Source organism: Orycteropus afer, unplaced genomic scaffold (assembly GCF_000298275.1).
Source record: "Orycteropus afer afer isolate SDZICR_OR568_19922 unplaced genomic scaffold, OryAfe1.0 scaffold00190, whole genome shotgun sequence".
In the NCBI taxonomy this organism is placed as follows: domain Eukaryota; kingdom Metazoa; phylum Chordata; class Mammalia; order Tubulidentata; family Orycteropodidae; genus Orycteropus; species Orycteropus afer.
Genome location: NW_006921777.1, coordinates 2,595,068 through 2,612,250, shown reverse-complemented (window position 1 = coordinate 2,612,250; position 17,183 = coordinate 2,595,068). Strand labels below are relative to the sequence as shown.

At 37.0% G+C, this 17,183-nt stretch overlaps 1 protein-coding gene across 1 annotated transcript in view; it reads left to right on the top strand.

Annotated features, from left to right (window-relative positions):
* The window catches only part of NAV3 (neuron navigator 3), a 552,011-nt gene that overhangs the window by 280,920 nt on the left and 253,908 nt on the right, over positions 1-17,183 (top strand). Inside the window, exon 8 of the mRNA XM_007947567.1 lies at positions 7,278-8,304. Coding sequence (XP_007945758.1) covers positions 7,278-8,304 — 1,027 coding nt within the window. The remainder of the gene's footprint in view (positions 1-7,277; positions 8,305-17,183) is intronic.

Here is a 17,183-nt window from a genome sequence, read left to right as displayed (position 1 = left end):
TTTTGGGTGAAGTGATGTTGAAATTCCTCATCTGTTCTATCTAGCTAATGTCCGAGTCTTGTTTTCCCTTTCTAAGGAAGGAGCTCCCTCACTTACTTTCCTTGATCAACAAAAAACAGAGCAACAGCAACAACAACAACAACAAAAAAAAAAAAACCCTCACTGCCATCAAGTCTATCCCCGACTCATAGCAACCCCTCTTGGGTTTCCGAGGTGGTATCTCTATGGAAGTAGATTGCCCAGTCTTCCTTCCGAGGAATGGCTGATGGGTTTGAACCACCGGCCTTCTGGTTAGAAGTCAAATGCCTTAGGCACTACACCACCAGACCTCCCACCTTGATCAATAAATAGTATATGCGTAAAAAGTGTCCTGACTGGTTCCTTTCTATTTCCTCCTCTCCTCCCTACCATAGCTACCAGAGTGTACCCTGACTTCTTACCTATTTGCAAATCCACAGCTTACAAGAACATTACATTTGCAGCTAAGAGTATGAGAAAAAGGACAGTAGGAAAACCTGATGAATCCCTGAACTACCAAGTGTCCAGGTGAATGCAGAGCTGGCCAAGGTTCTGAATGTTCAGAGCAGAGAATATTTATGCTGTACAGCTATGGAACATTTAAAGGATTTATCAATTCAAGTACTGTTATGAGAATCCTTTAAAGCTATGAGTGCCAGCTATTATGATTTTTTAGTCTCTTCAAACATATACAGAACATGGTTCCTGACCAGCAGCACAGACATCATGGAAATTCGTTAGGAATGCTGAATCCCAGGACCCACTGCAGACCTGCTGGATCACAGTGTGTACCTGCCCAGTTGACTCATGTAGGGAATAAAGTTAGAGAACTGCTGTGTTGAATACTTAGGACGTTAGACAGTCTAAGGCAATTGCAAAGTTTGGGCTCTAGGGTAAGATTACTTTGGATTAAATCCTAGCTCTACCACATACTATTGTGGCTGTGCAGCTTTGCATGAGTATCTTAGGCTCTCCAAGCTTCAGTTTACACAAATGTGAATTAGAAATATGAGCTCTTCCCATCTCTCAGGGTTATTGTGAAAACTCGTGTCTGATAATACAGATTAAAAGCTTTCAATAATACAATTAGCATTATTATAGGAGTCCCTGGGTGCTGTAAACAGTTACGTTCTCAACTACTAGCTGAAGGATTGGCAGTTCAAACCCACCAAAGGCACTTCAGAAGACAAACTTGGCATTCTGTTTCCAAAAGTCTAAGGAGCAGTTCTACTCTGCACACATTATTTCGCTGTGGACTGGAATAGACTCAGTGGCAACTGCTAAAAACAACATTATGATAGTTATTATAGTTATTAATTTTACTTTTGTTCACTATAGAATCAGAAAAATTGAGAAAAAATTGAGATCAATGTAAGAGAATTGGAATTAATTCAGTATGATTCCACCATGCTCCTCTTAACATTTCCAGCACAGTAGCTTCTGATACCTTGGGTACCATGTTTCTCTTCAACTGGATGCCCCAGTATATGTATGTGCATATCTTGAAAATGTAAATAAACAAAATAGTTTATTCCCTAAAAAATTCTGTAAGTGTTCTTCTGGCCTTCCATGCTTATACATCTCTCTTTGTTTATCTGTCTTGATCTTATTTAAGATTATACAGACCTCTGTGATCTCTTATAACTCTAATTTTCTCTACCATTTCCTTTCTGCCTCCCACACAATTTTGCATTTAACATTTAACATCATGTAATGACATTTATAAGGAGCTTTGGTGGCAGAGTGCCTAAGGCATTTGACTACTAACCAGGAGCTTGGTGACTCAAACCCACCAGCCACTCCACAGAAGGAAGACTGGGCAATCTACTTCATCTTCCATAAAGATTTGCCACCTTAGAAACCCAAAGGGTGTCACTATGAGTCGTAATTGACTCAGTGACATTTATATTTTATGAGTTTTCTCTCCCTCAACTAGATTATAAGGTGTTTGGGAGCATCTTGTATAGAGTAGCACTCAGCAAATATTAATAATTATTGTGTCTAGATTAGAGTCCTATAGAAATAGGCACTAAATAGTGTTGATTATGGTGTATTGCCTAAGGCATGTGACTGCTAACCAAAAGGCTCATGGTTCAAACCCACCAGCCACTCCTCAAAAGGAAGATTGGGCAATCTACTTCTGTAGTGATACTGCCTTAGAAACCGAAGCAGGGGTCGCTATGAGTCAGATACAACTCGATGGCAATGAGTTTTTAATGTTACTAGATATAGTAGAAAAATAGAGCCATATGTGTTGGGCAAAAATCAGCAAAACGTTGAGTCACTGGGTGAAATACATGGACAGGCACATAATTACTGAAGTTGAAGAAATCATTATGTTTGGAAAGGTTCTTAGTTTCTAATTGAATCTGAGTACTTGAAAAATAAATTTCACTTCATATAATCCCTTGAAAAGCATTAATTTGACAACTACTATTTTTGTTGGCTTCTGTGTTTTTATGTTCTAGGAATAATTTTTGGAATCGACCAGATAATGAATTTATCCTACATTAGATTAATAGAAAAATATTTGAGTGAATTTAGAATCTAAGCTAAGTTCAGTTATCAGCTTTGCCACGTACAAATTCTGTGACCTAGGTCAACTTATTTAAACTTTTTGTGACTTGGTTTCTTCATGTGTAAAATAGAAGTAATAATAATAATAAAAGAAAAAACTTAATGTACTTGTTGGGAGAATTGAGGTAAATAGTTCAGTGCCTGTTTTAGAGTAGTTCTTATGTAAATATTGGCTTTTGGCCTTATTACTACCCAGTGGGTTATGACTACTCTACCAAGTAGTCCTTGGATGATACAAAGAGATAATGCACGTGGCTGCTAACCAAAAGGTTGAAGGTTCAAGTCCATCCAGAGGTGCCTAGGAAGAGAGGCCTGGAGATCTACTTCTGAAATATCTGCTGCCATTAAAACTCCATGCAACACAGTTCTACTCTAACACAGGTAGGGTTTTTATGAATCAGAATTGACTCTGTGGCAGTGGTTTTCTTCAGTGGCTAAGAAATGAATTACTGGTACATGGTAGGAACACAAATATTTCTTCTCTAGGAAGAAGAAAAATTATAAAATGTAAACTATAAAATTTTATAGTAAGAGAAACCAAAGAAAATTAATGTAAAATACTTTATGAGAAAGGTGACTTTCACATATATATGTTTATTTTACTTGTAGAAATTTGGAAAAAATCCAAGGTAATTATTTGGCACATGAAGAGAACATGTCCTGCTTATGTACCTCTCGTTCCCTGGAACCCATGAATGATGTTACTGTAGCTCATGAAAGGCCTACTTCCTCGGGGTTCAAAACCCACTAGCAATGCTCAAGTGCAAACCAAATCAAAGAGCCTTCATAGTATAAAACATGTGCTACAATCAGTCAAAGGGTCATGATTGAATGGTTGGGACTCTGACAACGAGACATGGAAATTGCATACTACATGCAAATGTCCTTTTAGGCAACACATACACAGGCTGAAACCTTGACCAGGGCTGTCCTCCAAGGTATTTTCAGTATTTGTACATAACTGCCTACCCATTTCCTTAGTCCATCTCTATCACCAAGACCATCATGTACTTTCTTGCTTGTTCCCAACAAAGTTTTAATGGTGATATCAATATGTAAAAGGGGTACTGCCATTGGGTCACCAGATAATATTATGAATTGTAAGATTGAACAATAATCTGTTCAATGTTACACATTACATTAGATGTTAAGTATGGAGCTATGGAAAATACAGGCATGGTCTTTGCTTTCAAGGAATATGTTGTTGTTATGTGCCGTCGAGTCGGACCTGACTCATAGCAACCCCTCCTTGGGTTTCCGAGGCAGTATCACTACGGAAGTAGATTGCCCCATCTTCCTTCCAAGGAGTGGTTGGTGGGTTTGAACCTCCAGCCTTCTGGTTAACAGTCAAGTGCTTTAGGCACTATGCAAGGAATGTACCAAGTAGTAAAAAAAGCAAGCAGTGACAACAGAGGGAAAATGGTAGTAATAGAGGAAATAGTGAACTATGGATAAAAGTAGAAGTGCCACTTAATCCAGGCTTCACATTAGGATAGTCAGACATAGGATCCAAGGTAAAGTTTGTTTTGTTTTCAGAGGAAGTGAGATCAATACTGAGATGAGATCAAAGTAGAAATAAATCTGCAGAAATATTTGGTAGACATTCCTACCAGCATGATGTAGTCAGTGTGTGAAAACCATTCAAAGTCTGATAAAATGTTAACATACCCTGAAAAGGATCTCTGTGTGAAATTATTCATACTTATAACCCAGATATTAAGCAAAGGTTGAATCCATTCACAGAGAGTAAAGTATTTGAGAAACCGGAAGTTTGTAAACCTAATGGATTTGTTTTTCTTAAATTAGTTAATACTCTATTGTTTTTCAGAACACAAAGTTCGTATATGAACATGACAAATTTCTAAAAATATCTCAGACATGGAAACAATTTAAAACTTCATATGGATACTGGAAAAATACCAATTTATCATCAGATGTTGTTTTAGTTACCTAGTACTGTTCTAACAGAAATATACCACAAAATGGGATGGTTTTAACAAATGAGAGTTTAAAGTCTGAGTTCAAAGTGCAGGCTCTAGGGGCTGGATGAAAGCCCCTAGACCTTGGCCTTCAGCTCTGCCTCTTGCTCCTGTCCCACTGAAGCTGGAGGCTTTCTTCTCTCAGGTAGCTGCTGACTGCTGAGGCTGACAAACCCAAGGTTGACAAGTAAAAAGGCACAGTCCCAATGTTACCAAACAACACAACAGGCCGTTGATTCAAGTTCATTGAAAGTCTCATGATCGCCAGGGCATGGCAGAATGCTGAACAATGGCTCAGCTACATGCAAGGTTCAAGCGCACCATAAGCTTGAGACCATTCCCAAAGCTTCTAATTTATGGGAAGCAGACCACATCCCTGAAGCTGCTACTCAGCTCTTGTGGTAGATGCCACCATGGAATTGATTGCCAGTCTCATAATGGGGAATAACTACCACCAGCTGCCCAGCCACTCAACCAGGCTCAGGCAAGTTGACACACAACCTTAACTACCACCAATGTTATAAAATTTAAATAGTGCCTTCTAGTAACATAATGCCTAAGGCAGTTGACTGCTAACCAGAAGGCTATCAGTTCAAACCCACAAGCCACTCCTTGGAAGGAAGGTTGGGCAATCTACTTTCGTAGTGATACTGCCTTGGAAACCCAAGAAGGGGTTGCTGTGAGTCAGGTCTGACTTGATAGCACATAACAACAACAAGCGTTTTAAATTTTCAGAGAACTTTTGAATTTTAATTTAGAGTGCATATAGTTTTTTGAACTCTGGTGAGCTCTGGTGGTACAGTGCCTAAAGCATTTGACTGCTAACCAGAAGGTTTGCAGTTGAAGCCCACCAGCCACTCTGTTGAAGGAAGATGGGACAATCAACTTCCATAAAGATTTACCACCTTGGAAAGCCAATGGGGATCACTATGCATTGGAATTGACTCAAAGGCAGTGAGTTGTTTTATATATGTATATATATATATATATATAGAGAGAGAGAGAGAGAGAGAGAGAGGGGGAGAGGGAGAGAAAGAAATGAAATAGACAGTAGTGAGAACTAGAAGTTGATATCAGTATATTAATATTAAGAACATTTCATGTAAAATGCATTTGTGCACAATATCATTATTGCTCATATAAATGTAATATGTTGGCAAAATTATTTTCAAAAAATAAACCTTGCCTGATTCACTCAAAATTAAACTAACAATTTTACTTCTTTCCTATCTCTAATTTCTTTGTTATTTTCTTTTTATTTATTTTCTTTGTTATTTCCTTTCTTGATTTCCTCTTATGAAAAATGAGTAAGACTACTGTTCCTTACCAGTTGGTTTAAATATATATTGCTTATTATTAATTTTGACTTTTTTAAAGAAAATATTGTAAAAGCTACCATTTGTTGTAAAGCTTTACATTTATGAATATTTAGTGAAATTTAATAAGCTTCAATTTCTAAATATGAATAAGAATATTCTTTATAAAATATTTTCATTGGGTGTTTTATGAAAAATAGCTTTGCATCAATCTTTCAGTATTTCATATATGAACAGCACATTAACTATCTTACTTAATGACCCCCTTTCCTCCAAATGAAAAGGCGATGCAAAAAAGAGACACTTATGGTTGAAGAAATTGTTCATTAAGTAAGTTGAATTACAAGGTCTCAAATGTTAATTTTCAAATTGAGGTCTTTTAACTCCTAGGTCAGTTCTGTTTCATTCTATTCCTTGTTATAAAATCCATTCTTTGATTTACTTACTTCTGCTTACACATAAGACTTGAAATCAGGCATTAGTCATATGAAGATACATATTATAATGTGGCTGTTGAATGGAAATTAAGCTGGCATTTATGCTTTGTCAGGTACTTTAATAATAAAAAATTTTATTTTCCTTTAACTTATAGGAAGTAGCTTGATTTTGTATTGCAGTTTAAAGTTTGTTCACATCCCTATAGGAAGCAGCAGACTGGTTAAGACCCAGACTATGAAATCAGTTCTCATAGGGTTTTTATAAGGATTAATTTATATGATAATTACATGTATTATATATAACTTATTGTTTATTATAATTCCATATTATATACATATTATAAGGATTAATTTGTCTAAATATATGTGTTTAGTAGATTATTTAACACGTAGTATAAATGGTAATGATTCTTTTATACAAATAAAATTTTAGAAAATTAACGACTAAATCATGACGCATAACTATATTTACTGATTAAATAACCATAAACTAAACTCCCTGTAATTTAAAGCAGTTTCTCAGTATTCATTAGACAATATCTTTTTTTTTACAAACCAATATGGAATATCCATTTACTGGTATGAGCTTCAATAATAGTAGTTGGGTAGAAAAAAAATAGAAAGAATTGCTTAGGGGAAGAATAGATTTTTATGTATCTTTAGGTATTTGCTGCTAGGTAGCGAAGTCCATTTAAGTAGGAGTTATTTTAGAGGAGGAAAAAAACAAACTTTTTTCCCCATATATTAATGTCTCTCAAGTGTTCTTTATCTTTAATTTGTGGTGCATAGAACAATTGCTTCACTGATCTGATTGGAGCTGATCACTGATCTATTCAAAGGAAAGAAACATCCATGTTTCTTGTTAAAAAAACACTTAATGATCTGATATAAATGATCAAAACTAATCATCCTTCTTCCCCCCCCCCCCTTTTCTTTCTAACAATGCTCAGATTCCTCCAAAGGACCTCAACCATCTTCAGGTGTGAATGGCAACGTGCAGCCTCCCAGCACTGCTGGGCAGCCCCCCGCCTCTGCCATCCCTTCTCCTAGTGCCAGCAAGCCCTGGCGCAGCAAGTCCATGAATGTGAAGCACAGTGCCACCTCTACCATGCTGACGATAAAGCAGTCGAGCCCAGCCACCTCACCCACACCATCTTCAGAGAGACTGAAGCCAGCTGTCACAGAAGCAGTCAAAACTGCTCCCTCGGGACAAAAATCCATGCTTGAAAAATTCAAGCTGGTAAATACCCGGACTGCTTTACGCCCCCCACAGTCTCCCAGTTCAGGTCCCAGTGATGGTGGAAAGGATGAAGATGCTTTTTCTGAGTCTGGTGAAATGGAAGTTTTTAACAGTGGTCTGAATAGTGGTGGCTCAACAAACAGCAGCCCTAAAGTATCACCTAAATTGGCCCCTCCAAAAGCTGGAAGCAAAAATCTCAGCAATAAAAAGTCTTTGCTACAGCCAAAGGAAAAAGAGGAAAAGAACAGGGACAAAAATAAAGTTTGCACTGAAAAACCAGTCAAAGAAGAGAAGGAGCAGGTGATAGAGACAGCTCCAAAAAAGACCTCTAAAATTGCAAGCTTGATCCCAAAGGGTAGCAAGACAACTGCAGGCAAGAAAGAAAGCTTAATTCCATCTTCTAGTGGGATTCCAAAACCAGGCTCGAAGGTGCCAACAGCAAAGCAAACTGTTTCACCTGGTAACACAGCAAGCAAAGAGTCTGAAAAATTCAGGACTACAAAGGGAAGCCCTTCCCAGTCCATACCTAAGCCTATAACCACTGAGAAAGCAAGCACATCGAACTGCCCTACGCCATTGGAAGGACGGGAAATTGTCCAAGCTCCTCCCTCTGGTTCTTGCACCATGCCATTGGCACAAAGCAGTGGGCAAAGCACGGGAAATGGTGCTGTCCAACTTCCTCAACAGCAGCAACATAGTCATCCGAATACTGCCACAGTGGCTCCATTCATTTATAGGTAAGGTGGTTTCTGTTTTTGCATAGTTATAAACACATTTATAGATCTGCACAATCACGGTGTAATAAGAAAGGTTGATGGAGTGATGTTTTATATTGTCATTTCAGAACAGTGTTTCATTCTGAAGATATAGGTCTAGCATTTAATATAAAGTTCTGGTCTAGAAAAAGACCTACTCCTATTATCAGCCTCTTTCTCTTTCAGAAAATGAGGCCAACTTGACAGGTTAGGCAAGAGAGAAACCAGTTGCCAAGATTTCTCTTTTGTTTATTACTATATTATTGGTATTATTAGTCTTTTTAAATATCTTCATTTCTGTAGATTTTACAGATATTTCTCTAGGTGCCATTGAAAGAAAATATAACATAGTTGTTAAGGGCTCAGACTTTAGAATTAAACAATGTGAATTTAATTCCCAGAACTGTTACTTACCAGCTAGGTGACTTTGGATAAGTTAATTAACAGCTCTTAGCTTCATTTTCCTCAGCTTTCAAATGGAAATAATAGTATCCACCTTGTAGAGTTGTGAAGAATGATGGAGATAATGTACATATAGTGTTGATTATATCTTAGTACATTGTAAATGTTCATTAAATATTTTTAAGGCATTGTTTTCCCAACTTCAAATTTATATTAACTGTCCATAGCTAGGAATATGTTCTTGTTGTTGTTAGGTGCTGTGAAGCCAGTCCAGCCTCATAGTGATGCAAAGTACAAGAGAATGCAACACTGCCCAGTCCTGTACCATTCTCACAGTCCTTGGTATGCTTGAGCCCATCATTGCAGGCACTGTATTAGTCCCTCTCATTGAGGGTCTTCCTTACCCCTAATTTTCCAAGCATAACACCCTTCTCCAGGGACTGGTCACTCTGACAACATGAACAAAGTAAATGAGATGAAGTCTGGCCATTCTCACTTCTAAGGAGCATTCTGGCTATACTTCTTCCAAGACAGATTTATTCAGTCTTCAGACAGTCCATGGTATTTTCTATATTCTGTGCCAACACCTCAATTCAAAGACATCAACTCTTCTTTGGTCTTTCTTATTCATTGTCCAGCTTTCACATGCATGTGTGGTAATTGAATATACCATGGGTTGGGATAGGTTCACTTTCGTCTTCAAAGTCACATCTTTGCTCCTAAACACAATAAGGATTTGCAGCGGATTTGCTCAGTCTAATACGGTGTCTAATATCTTGACTGCTGCTTCCGTGGGTGTTGATAGTGGATCCAAGTAAAATAAAATCTCTGACAACTTTAATATTTTCTCCATTTATCATGTTATTCCTTATTGGTGCAGTTGTGACAATTTTTTCTTTTTTTATGTTGTGGTGTAGTCCATAGTGAAGGCTGTGGTCTTTGATCTTCATCAGTAAATGCTTCAAGTCCTCTTCGCTTTCAGTAAGTAAGGTTGTGCCATTTAGATATCACAGGTTGCTAATCAGTCTTCCTTAAATACTAATGCCACCTTCTTCTTCATGTAGTCCAGCTTTTCAGATTATTTGCTCAGCATACAGATTGAACAAGTATGATGATGCACACCCTTCCTGATTTTAAGTATCTTGATGCACACCCTTCCTGATTTTAAACTATGCAGTATCCCCTCATTCTGTTTGAATGACAGCCTCTTGGTCTATGTATAGGTCCTTATGAGCACAATTAAGTGTTCTGGGATTCCTGTTCTTCACAATTTTGTCCATAGTTTGTTATGATCCACAGTTGAATGCCTTTGCGTAGCCAATAAAACACAGGTAAATATTTTTCTGGTGTTCTTTGCATTCAGCCAAGATTCAACTTAAATCAGCAGTGATATCCCTCATTCAACATCCTCTCCTGAATCCAGCTTGCATTCCTGGAAGCTACTTGTCATTATATTGCTGCAACTGTCTTTGAATTATCTTCAGCAAAATTATACTTGTGTGTGATGTTAATGATATTGTTTGATAGTTCTCACATTCTGTTGGATCACCTTACTTTGAAATGGGAACAGATATGGATCTCTTCCATCTTCCAGTCAGTTGCCCAGGTAGCTATCTTCCAAATGTCTTGGCATAAATGAGTCAGCACCTCCAGTGCTGCATCCATTTGTTGAAACCTCTCAATTGGTAGTCTGTCAATTCCTGGAAATTTTTTTTTTCCACCAATTCTTTCATTGCAGCTTAGACTTCTTCCTTCAGTTCTATTGGTTCTTGACCATATGCTACCTCCTAAAATTGTTGAACTTCAACCAATTCTTTTTGATACAGTGAGTCTGTGTATTCTTCCATTTTATTTTGATGCTTCCCGCATCAATATTTTGCCAATGTTGTTTTCAGGTGCCATCGAGTCAGCTCTGACTCACAGCAACCTTATGTACAACAGAATGAAACACTGCCCAGTCCTGTGCCACTTTCACAATCCTTGCTATACCTGAGCCCATCTTTGCAGCCACTGTATCAATCCACCTTATTGAAGACCTTCCCCTTTTTCATTGACCCTCCACTTTACCAAGCATGATATCCTTCTCCATGGAATGGTCCCTTCTGACAACATGACCAAAGTAGATAAAACGAAGTCTGGCTATTCTTTCTTCCAAGGAGCATTCCGGCTGCACTTCTTCCAGGAAAGATTTGTTAGTTCTTTCAGCAGTACTTTCAGTATTCTTTGCCAACACCACAACTCAAAAGCATCAACTCTTCTTTAGTCTTCCATGGTCCAGCACTCATATGCATATGAGGTGATTGAAAATGCCATAGCTTGGGTTAGGTGCACCTTCAAGGAGACATCTTTGTTCTTCAGCACTTGAAAGAGGTCTTTTGCAGCAGATTTTCCCAATGCAATATGTATTCTGATGTCTTGACTGCTGCTTCCATTGGTGTTGATTGCAGAACTAAGTAATATGAAGTCTTTGACAATTTCAGTCTTTTTTCCATTTATCATGATGTTGCTTATTGGTCCAGTTGTGAGGATTTTTGTTTTCTTTATATTGAGGTGTAATCCATACTGCAGACTGCAGTCTTCAATCTTAATCAGTAAGTGCTTCAAGTCATCCTAACTTTCAGCAAGAAAAGTTGTGTCATCTGTGTGTCTCAAGTTTATAATGAGTCTTCCTCCAATTCTGATGCCATGTTCTTCTTCACATAGTCCAGCTTCTCGGATTATTTGCTCAGCATACAGATTGAATAAATATGGTGAAAGGATACAACCTTGATGCATTCCCTTCCTGATTTTAAACTTGTTCTGTTCAAATGACAACCTCCTGTTCTATGTACAGGTTCTTCATGAGTACAATGAAGTGTTCTGGAATCCCTATTCTTCTCAATGTTATTAATAATTTGTTACGATTCATACAATCAAATGTGTTTGCATAGTTGAAACACAAGTAAACATTTTTCTGGTATTCTTTGCTTTGAGCCAAGATCCATCTGACATCAGCAGTGACATTCCTTGTTCCACATCTTTTTCTGAATCCAGCTTGCATTTCTGGAAGTTCTCTGTCAATATATTGCTATAATCATTTTTGAATTATCTTCAGTAAGATTTTACTTGCATGTGATATTAATGATATTGTTTGATAATTTCCACATTCTGCAGGATCACTTCTCTTTGGATGGTTTCAAACATGGATATCTTCCAGTCAGTGTGCCAGGTAGATGACTTTCAAGCTCTTGGCATAGCTGAGTGAGTGCCTCCAGCGGGGAGGCACCTCAATGTTGTTGAGACATCTCAATGTTGTTGAGACATCTCAATGGGTATTCTGTCAATTCCTGGAGCCTTGTTTTTTTTGCCAACTCCCTCAGTGCAGCTTTGACTTCTTCCTTCAGTACCATTGGTTCTTGATCATATGCTACCTCCTGAAATGGATGAACACCAACTAACTCTTTTTGGTACAGTGACTCTATATATTCTATGTATTCCTTCCATATTTTGCCCATAGAATCCTTCAGTATTGCAGCCTGAGACTTGATGAATTTTTTTCTTCAATTCTTTCAGCTTGAGAAATGCTGAGTGTGTTCTTACCTTTTGGTTTTCTAACTCCAGATCTTGGCACATTTTATTATCATACTTTGTCTTCTCAAGCCATCTTTTGAAATTTTCTGTTCAGCTTGTCAATTTCATCATTTTTTCCATTCACTTTAGCTACCCTATATTCAATAGCAAGTTTCAGAGTGTCTTCTGACACCTTTTTTGGTATTTTCTTGCTTTTCTGCCTTTTTAATGACCTTTTGTTTTCTTCATGTGTGATGTTCTTGATGTCATCCCATGCTTCATCTGATCTCTGGTCACTGGTGTTCAGTGCATCAAAATTTGTTCTTCAAGTGGTCTCAATGTTCAGGTGGGATATAATCAAGATTGTATATTGGCTCTTGTGGACTTGTTTTACTTTTCTTCAGTTTCAACTTGAACTTGCATGTCAGTACTTGATGATCTGTTCCACAGTTAGCTCCTGTGCTTTTTTGAATTGATGATATTGAGCTTCTCCATTGCCTCTTTCCACAGATGTAGTTGATTTTATTCCTGTGTTTTCCATCTGGTGAGGTCCATGTGTACTCCACTATTTATGTTGTTGAAAAAGATATTTGCCATGAATAACTCTGTAGTCTTAAAAAATTTTATCATGTGACCTTCAGTGTCATTTCTCCCACCAAGGCCATATTTTCCAACTATACTGATGCATCTTAATTTCCAACTTTCACATTCCAGTCACAAGTAATCATTACTATATCTTGATTGCATATTTAGTCAATTTTTGTCTGGAGAAGTTGGTAGAAATCTTCAGTTTCTTCATCTTAGGCCTTCATGGTTGGTGCATAAATTTGAATACTACTTTGTACATTGCATGTTCTGATTATTAATGTTTTAGCTGTTTCTTGCATTTTGAGTCATGTCCCATCTGTAACCAAAGTGTCCAAAGGCTTTGCTTCATCCACATCATTAAGGTCCACTCTACTTGGAGTAGGCACTTTTTCTCCAGTCATATTTTGAGTGACTTCCAACCTGAGGGGCTTATCATATGGCACTATATCAGACAATATTTCATTGTTATTCATAAGGTTTTCCATTAATATATCAGAGAGCGTTTCACTGCTATTTATAAGGTTTTCACTGGCCAATTTTTTCAGAAGTAGATTGCCCCATCCTTCTTTCTACTCTGTCTTAGTCTGGTAGCTCCACTGAAATCCGTCCACAGTGGGTTACCTTGCTGGTATCTGAAATACTGGTAGCATAGCTTGCATCCTCACAGCAACTCACAAGGCACCACAGTATGACAAACTGACAGAAAAGTGGTGGAGAATATATTGCTACATAGATGAAATTAATAACCTGTATATTTTATTTATTTTATATTTCACGTTAATTTTATGTATTATAAAAACATATAATATATGCTGTATTTAAAAATATGTGTCCAACTTATACTGTTATAAGACTGACACACTATCTGTTGGTCTGTGATTTGTTTTAACCAATTACAATTAGGCCGGTTATTGCTGTGTCACCAAATTTACTGACTGAACAATGAGGAGATGACCTAGTGAGCAATAATGTCTGCTCTTTTCTCCATCCTTCACACAGCTTAGCAATTCAACAACAGGAAAGAAACTTTCAAGCAGGAAGTAGGATCTGCTATAATTAAGAAAGCATTGGGGCTATATAGTTAAAAATTATAATAAATAAGTATGAACTTTTTTAATGAAGAAAGTATTTGTAATAATTCCTCTCGCCTTCCCATCCTTCCCCCATGAAAAAACTATGTGCTTCTCTGGGACTTCATATATGTTGCATTTGAGCTCTTGGTAAACCTTATTTAAGTTTATTCTGACTTAAGTAGCAAAAATTAATTTAAAGTATTTGTACTTGGAGTAGATGAAAATCTTTAGCTCTTTCCGACTCCAGGATCTGTATCTGACAAAGCAGAATTTAAGATGCCAAAATCGTAACCCATTTCTCAAAAATATAGGGGAAAAAATCATGGAGTTTTAAGTATGACATACTTAGCACATTTGTGAATCTCAAATATATTCTAGAAAAACATCAATCATTTGAAAATATCACAAGCAGACATAATACATCTGCCAACTCAGCAGGGTTCTCTCTGTAAGTATTAACAGGTATGTTTATTTGTTACAATAAAGTAGCCAGAAAATATAAATTTAGCGGTCTCCTTTTGGAAATGTAACTTTTAACTATCAAAAGAGGAAGCAGCAAAGTTTTGTGATTAAAAGCATGGCCCCTAGAGTCCTAAACCTGAGCTTAAATCTCTGCTCCATGAGATACAAGCTGTGTGACCTTGACAAGTTCTCTAACTCTTCAAACTATCTCTTTAAAAAGAAGATTAAAGTTAGGTAACGTCACCCAGAAGCAAAAAACCCAGGTTGTAAACTCTGTCTTGCTTAACTGTTGTTCCGAACTAGTGATGTGTGGTCATAAGAAGATGACACCTAGAACCAGGTTTCCTGGGTTGACATCTCCACACTCCCATTGACTAGGTGCACAACCTTAGAAGTTATTTTAAAAGACTTCAAGCCTTGATTTCCCAAGGTTAAGTGGAGATAATTAAAACAGTACCCACCTTAGAGAGCTATTTTGCAGATTAAATGACTTAATATTTATAAAGGACTTAAAACAATATCTGTCACATGGTAAGTAACTTTATTAAATATTTGTTTAACATTGAAATTAACATTTAAAGGCATGCGTGACTTTTTCCAAGCTTTAATTTTCTAATCCTGTAAACTGTGTTTGATAAGAGTAACTACCTCATCATATTGTTTAACCTATTAAATAAAATAATCCATATAATCCATTGCACAGTCAGGTTCAGAATATATGACTTATAAATGTTAGTTATTATTATTATTGTCAAAGAGTAAGAACATATATTCTGTTAAACTAGAAACAAAGAGATTTATTGAAAAGCCCAAATCAGCTCAAACCTGTGATGCATTAGATCTTATGAAATTAAACTAAATGCTCCAAAAAAAAGGAAGGTGAATAGTCATATTTATATGGTATAATAAGGAGCTAATTAGTACAGAATTTAGGATTGGTGTTCAGTGATTTAGAGAAATAGAAAGAAGGACATCTCATAGTGTCGTAAAGAAAGCGATTAGTACATAGCGTATAGGTGGACTATGAGGACTGATTACAAGCTTAAATTGCAGGACTACATGACTACAAGGGGGTATGCAAGGTGGTCAGAAGATTACAGAGCATTCTTTTTAAAGTATATTCTGCTAAAATAGTTATCTAGATAATGTATTTCCTGATGGCAGTTGGTGCTAGAGCTGTCTGATAAGTCACTGTCATCAGCACCCTCCCAGAGATATTTTCCATATCCTTGGCTTAACTACAAAGAAAAACATCTATTTAGTTACAAGATTTTAGATACGTCCAGAGGTCATGGATTGTTAGAGAAGTTAGCAAACATTAAGATGGAATCTGGACTCAGACCCAGGCCCACCATTTTTTTGAAGTCAGTCATTTCTATTTGGGTGCTCCCACACAGTGCCTCCTTTCGATGAAGCATTTCCATGAAAATGTTCTTGTCACTTATCTTGTAAGAATGCTTTCTTCTACATGTACTGGGATGATTATATTGTCCCTTAGGTGGAAGCTTACTTTGGTAATGTTTTAACACCTCAGACTCTACTGGGCAAGTAGCTGGGCACCAACTAGCTTCTTCACCGTGCCGTGGCTTAACATTCTTCTGAGGTGTGAGATTCCTGTAATTTGTTATTGAAGTTAATATCATCTATATATATTATTCTTATTATTGGCATTAAATTGGTGTTCTGAGCTACAGCATTAGTCATATATTTCCTGCCACATTTGATCAGCCCAATGACAATTATAACAAGGAGTATTACTAGTCCAGTGAGTAATATAGATCAAATCCATGACCTAATACCTTTAAATAGCCCACTAAATATATATAAAAAGGTTAAATCTGGTATTATTTCAATGGAATGTAACCTAGTAGCCCACTGATAGACTTTCCTGATATCCTGTTCTACTTCTCCTGAAGCATTAATCCATGTGCAGTGTGAAGTACGAGAAATTGCACCAAATCATGCTTGTTAGGCTAAGAGGGAATCTAGGGTAATGTGATTATCTAAAACTACTTTACTAGACATTGTAGGGCTCTTCCTTGAGCTGTTATACTGTCATCTAAGTTAAACTGTGATAGCAGATAGGTTGCAGACTGATTTTTCTAAGTAAACAACTCCAGAGGTAGTGATAATGACTCTGAGAAAAGTATCTCCCTATTCTGAGTGATCTGCTCAAGGGTTGTGGCTTTGGGCTTTGTATTCATAGTCCTTCTTTGTCTTTTCTTCACTAATGGTTTCAAATTATCAGTCTAATTCAGGCTTTAATTATAGGAGTGAATCTCTAAAGTAATTCCACATTGACCCAGAGTACATTGGCCCATCCTGTTTCATCCATCTGGGTAGGGTACTGCCCAAGCATAGGGCTCATCAGTTGAGTTTGGCCTTTGCCTGTGTGTGGAATAATCTAATCTTCCACACAGAAATATATATATGCATAAGGATTAACTTGTTCAAGCCAACATTTTGTTAAAGAGTTGTTCCATTTTTAGAGGTTCCATAGTCTAGTACAAAGGAAAAGATGAGTCATGCTTTATGCAGTCAGGTAATTTATTTGTTTTCCTCTACAAAATACCAAAGAATCTATGAAATTCTCTGTGTTAGAGTAGATAGCTAATTTGGCAAACATAACACTTCTGCATTTTGCAAAGCAAGTGCTCAAACATTCTGTGGCCTGGTTGGGTATTATGAGTTGGGTTAAATTAAAGAATGGAAAACATGGGACAATGCTATAAGCAAATAAAAAGTCTATTAGTAGGAAAATTCATATGTATATAAAATGAAATCCAA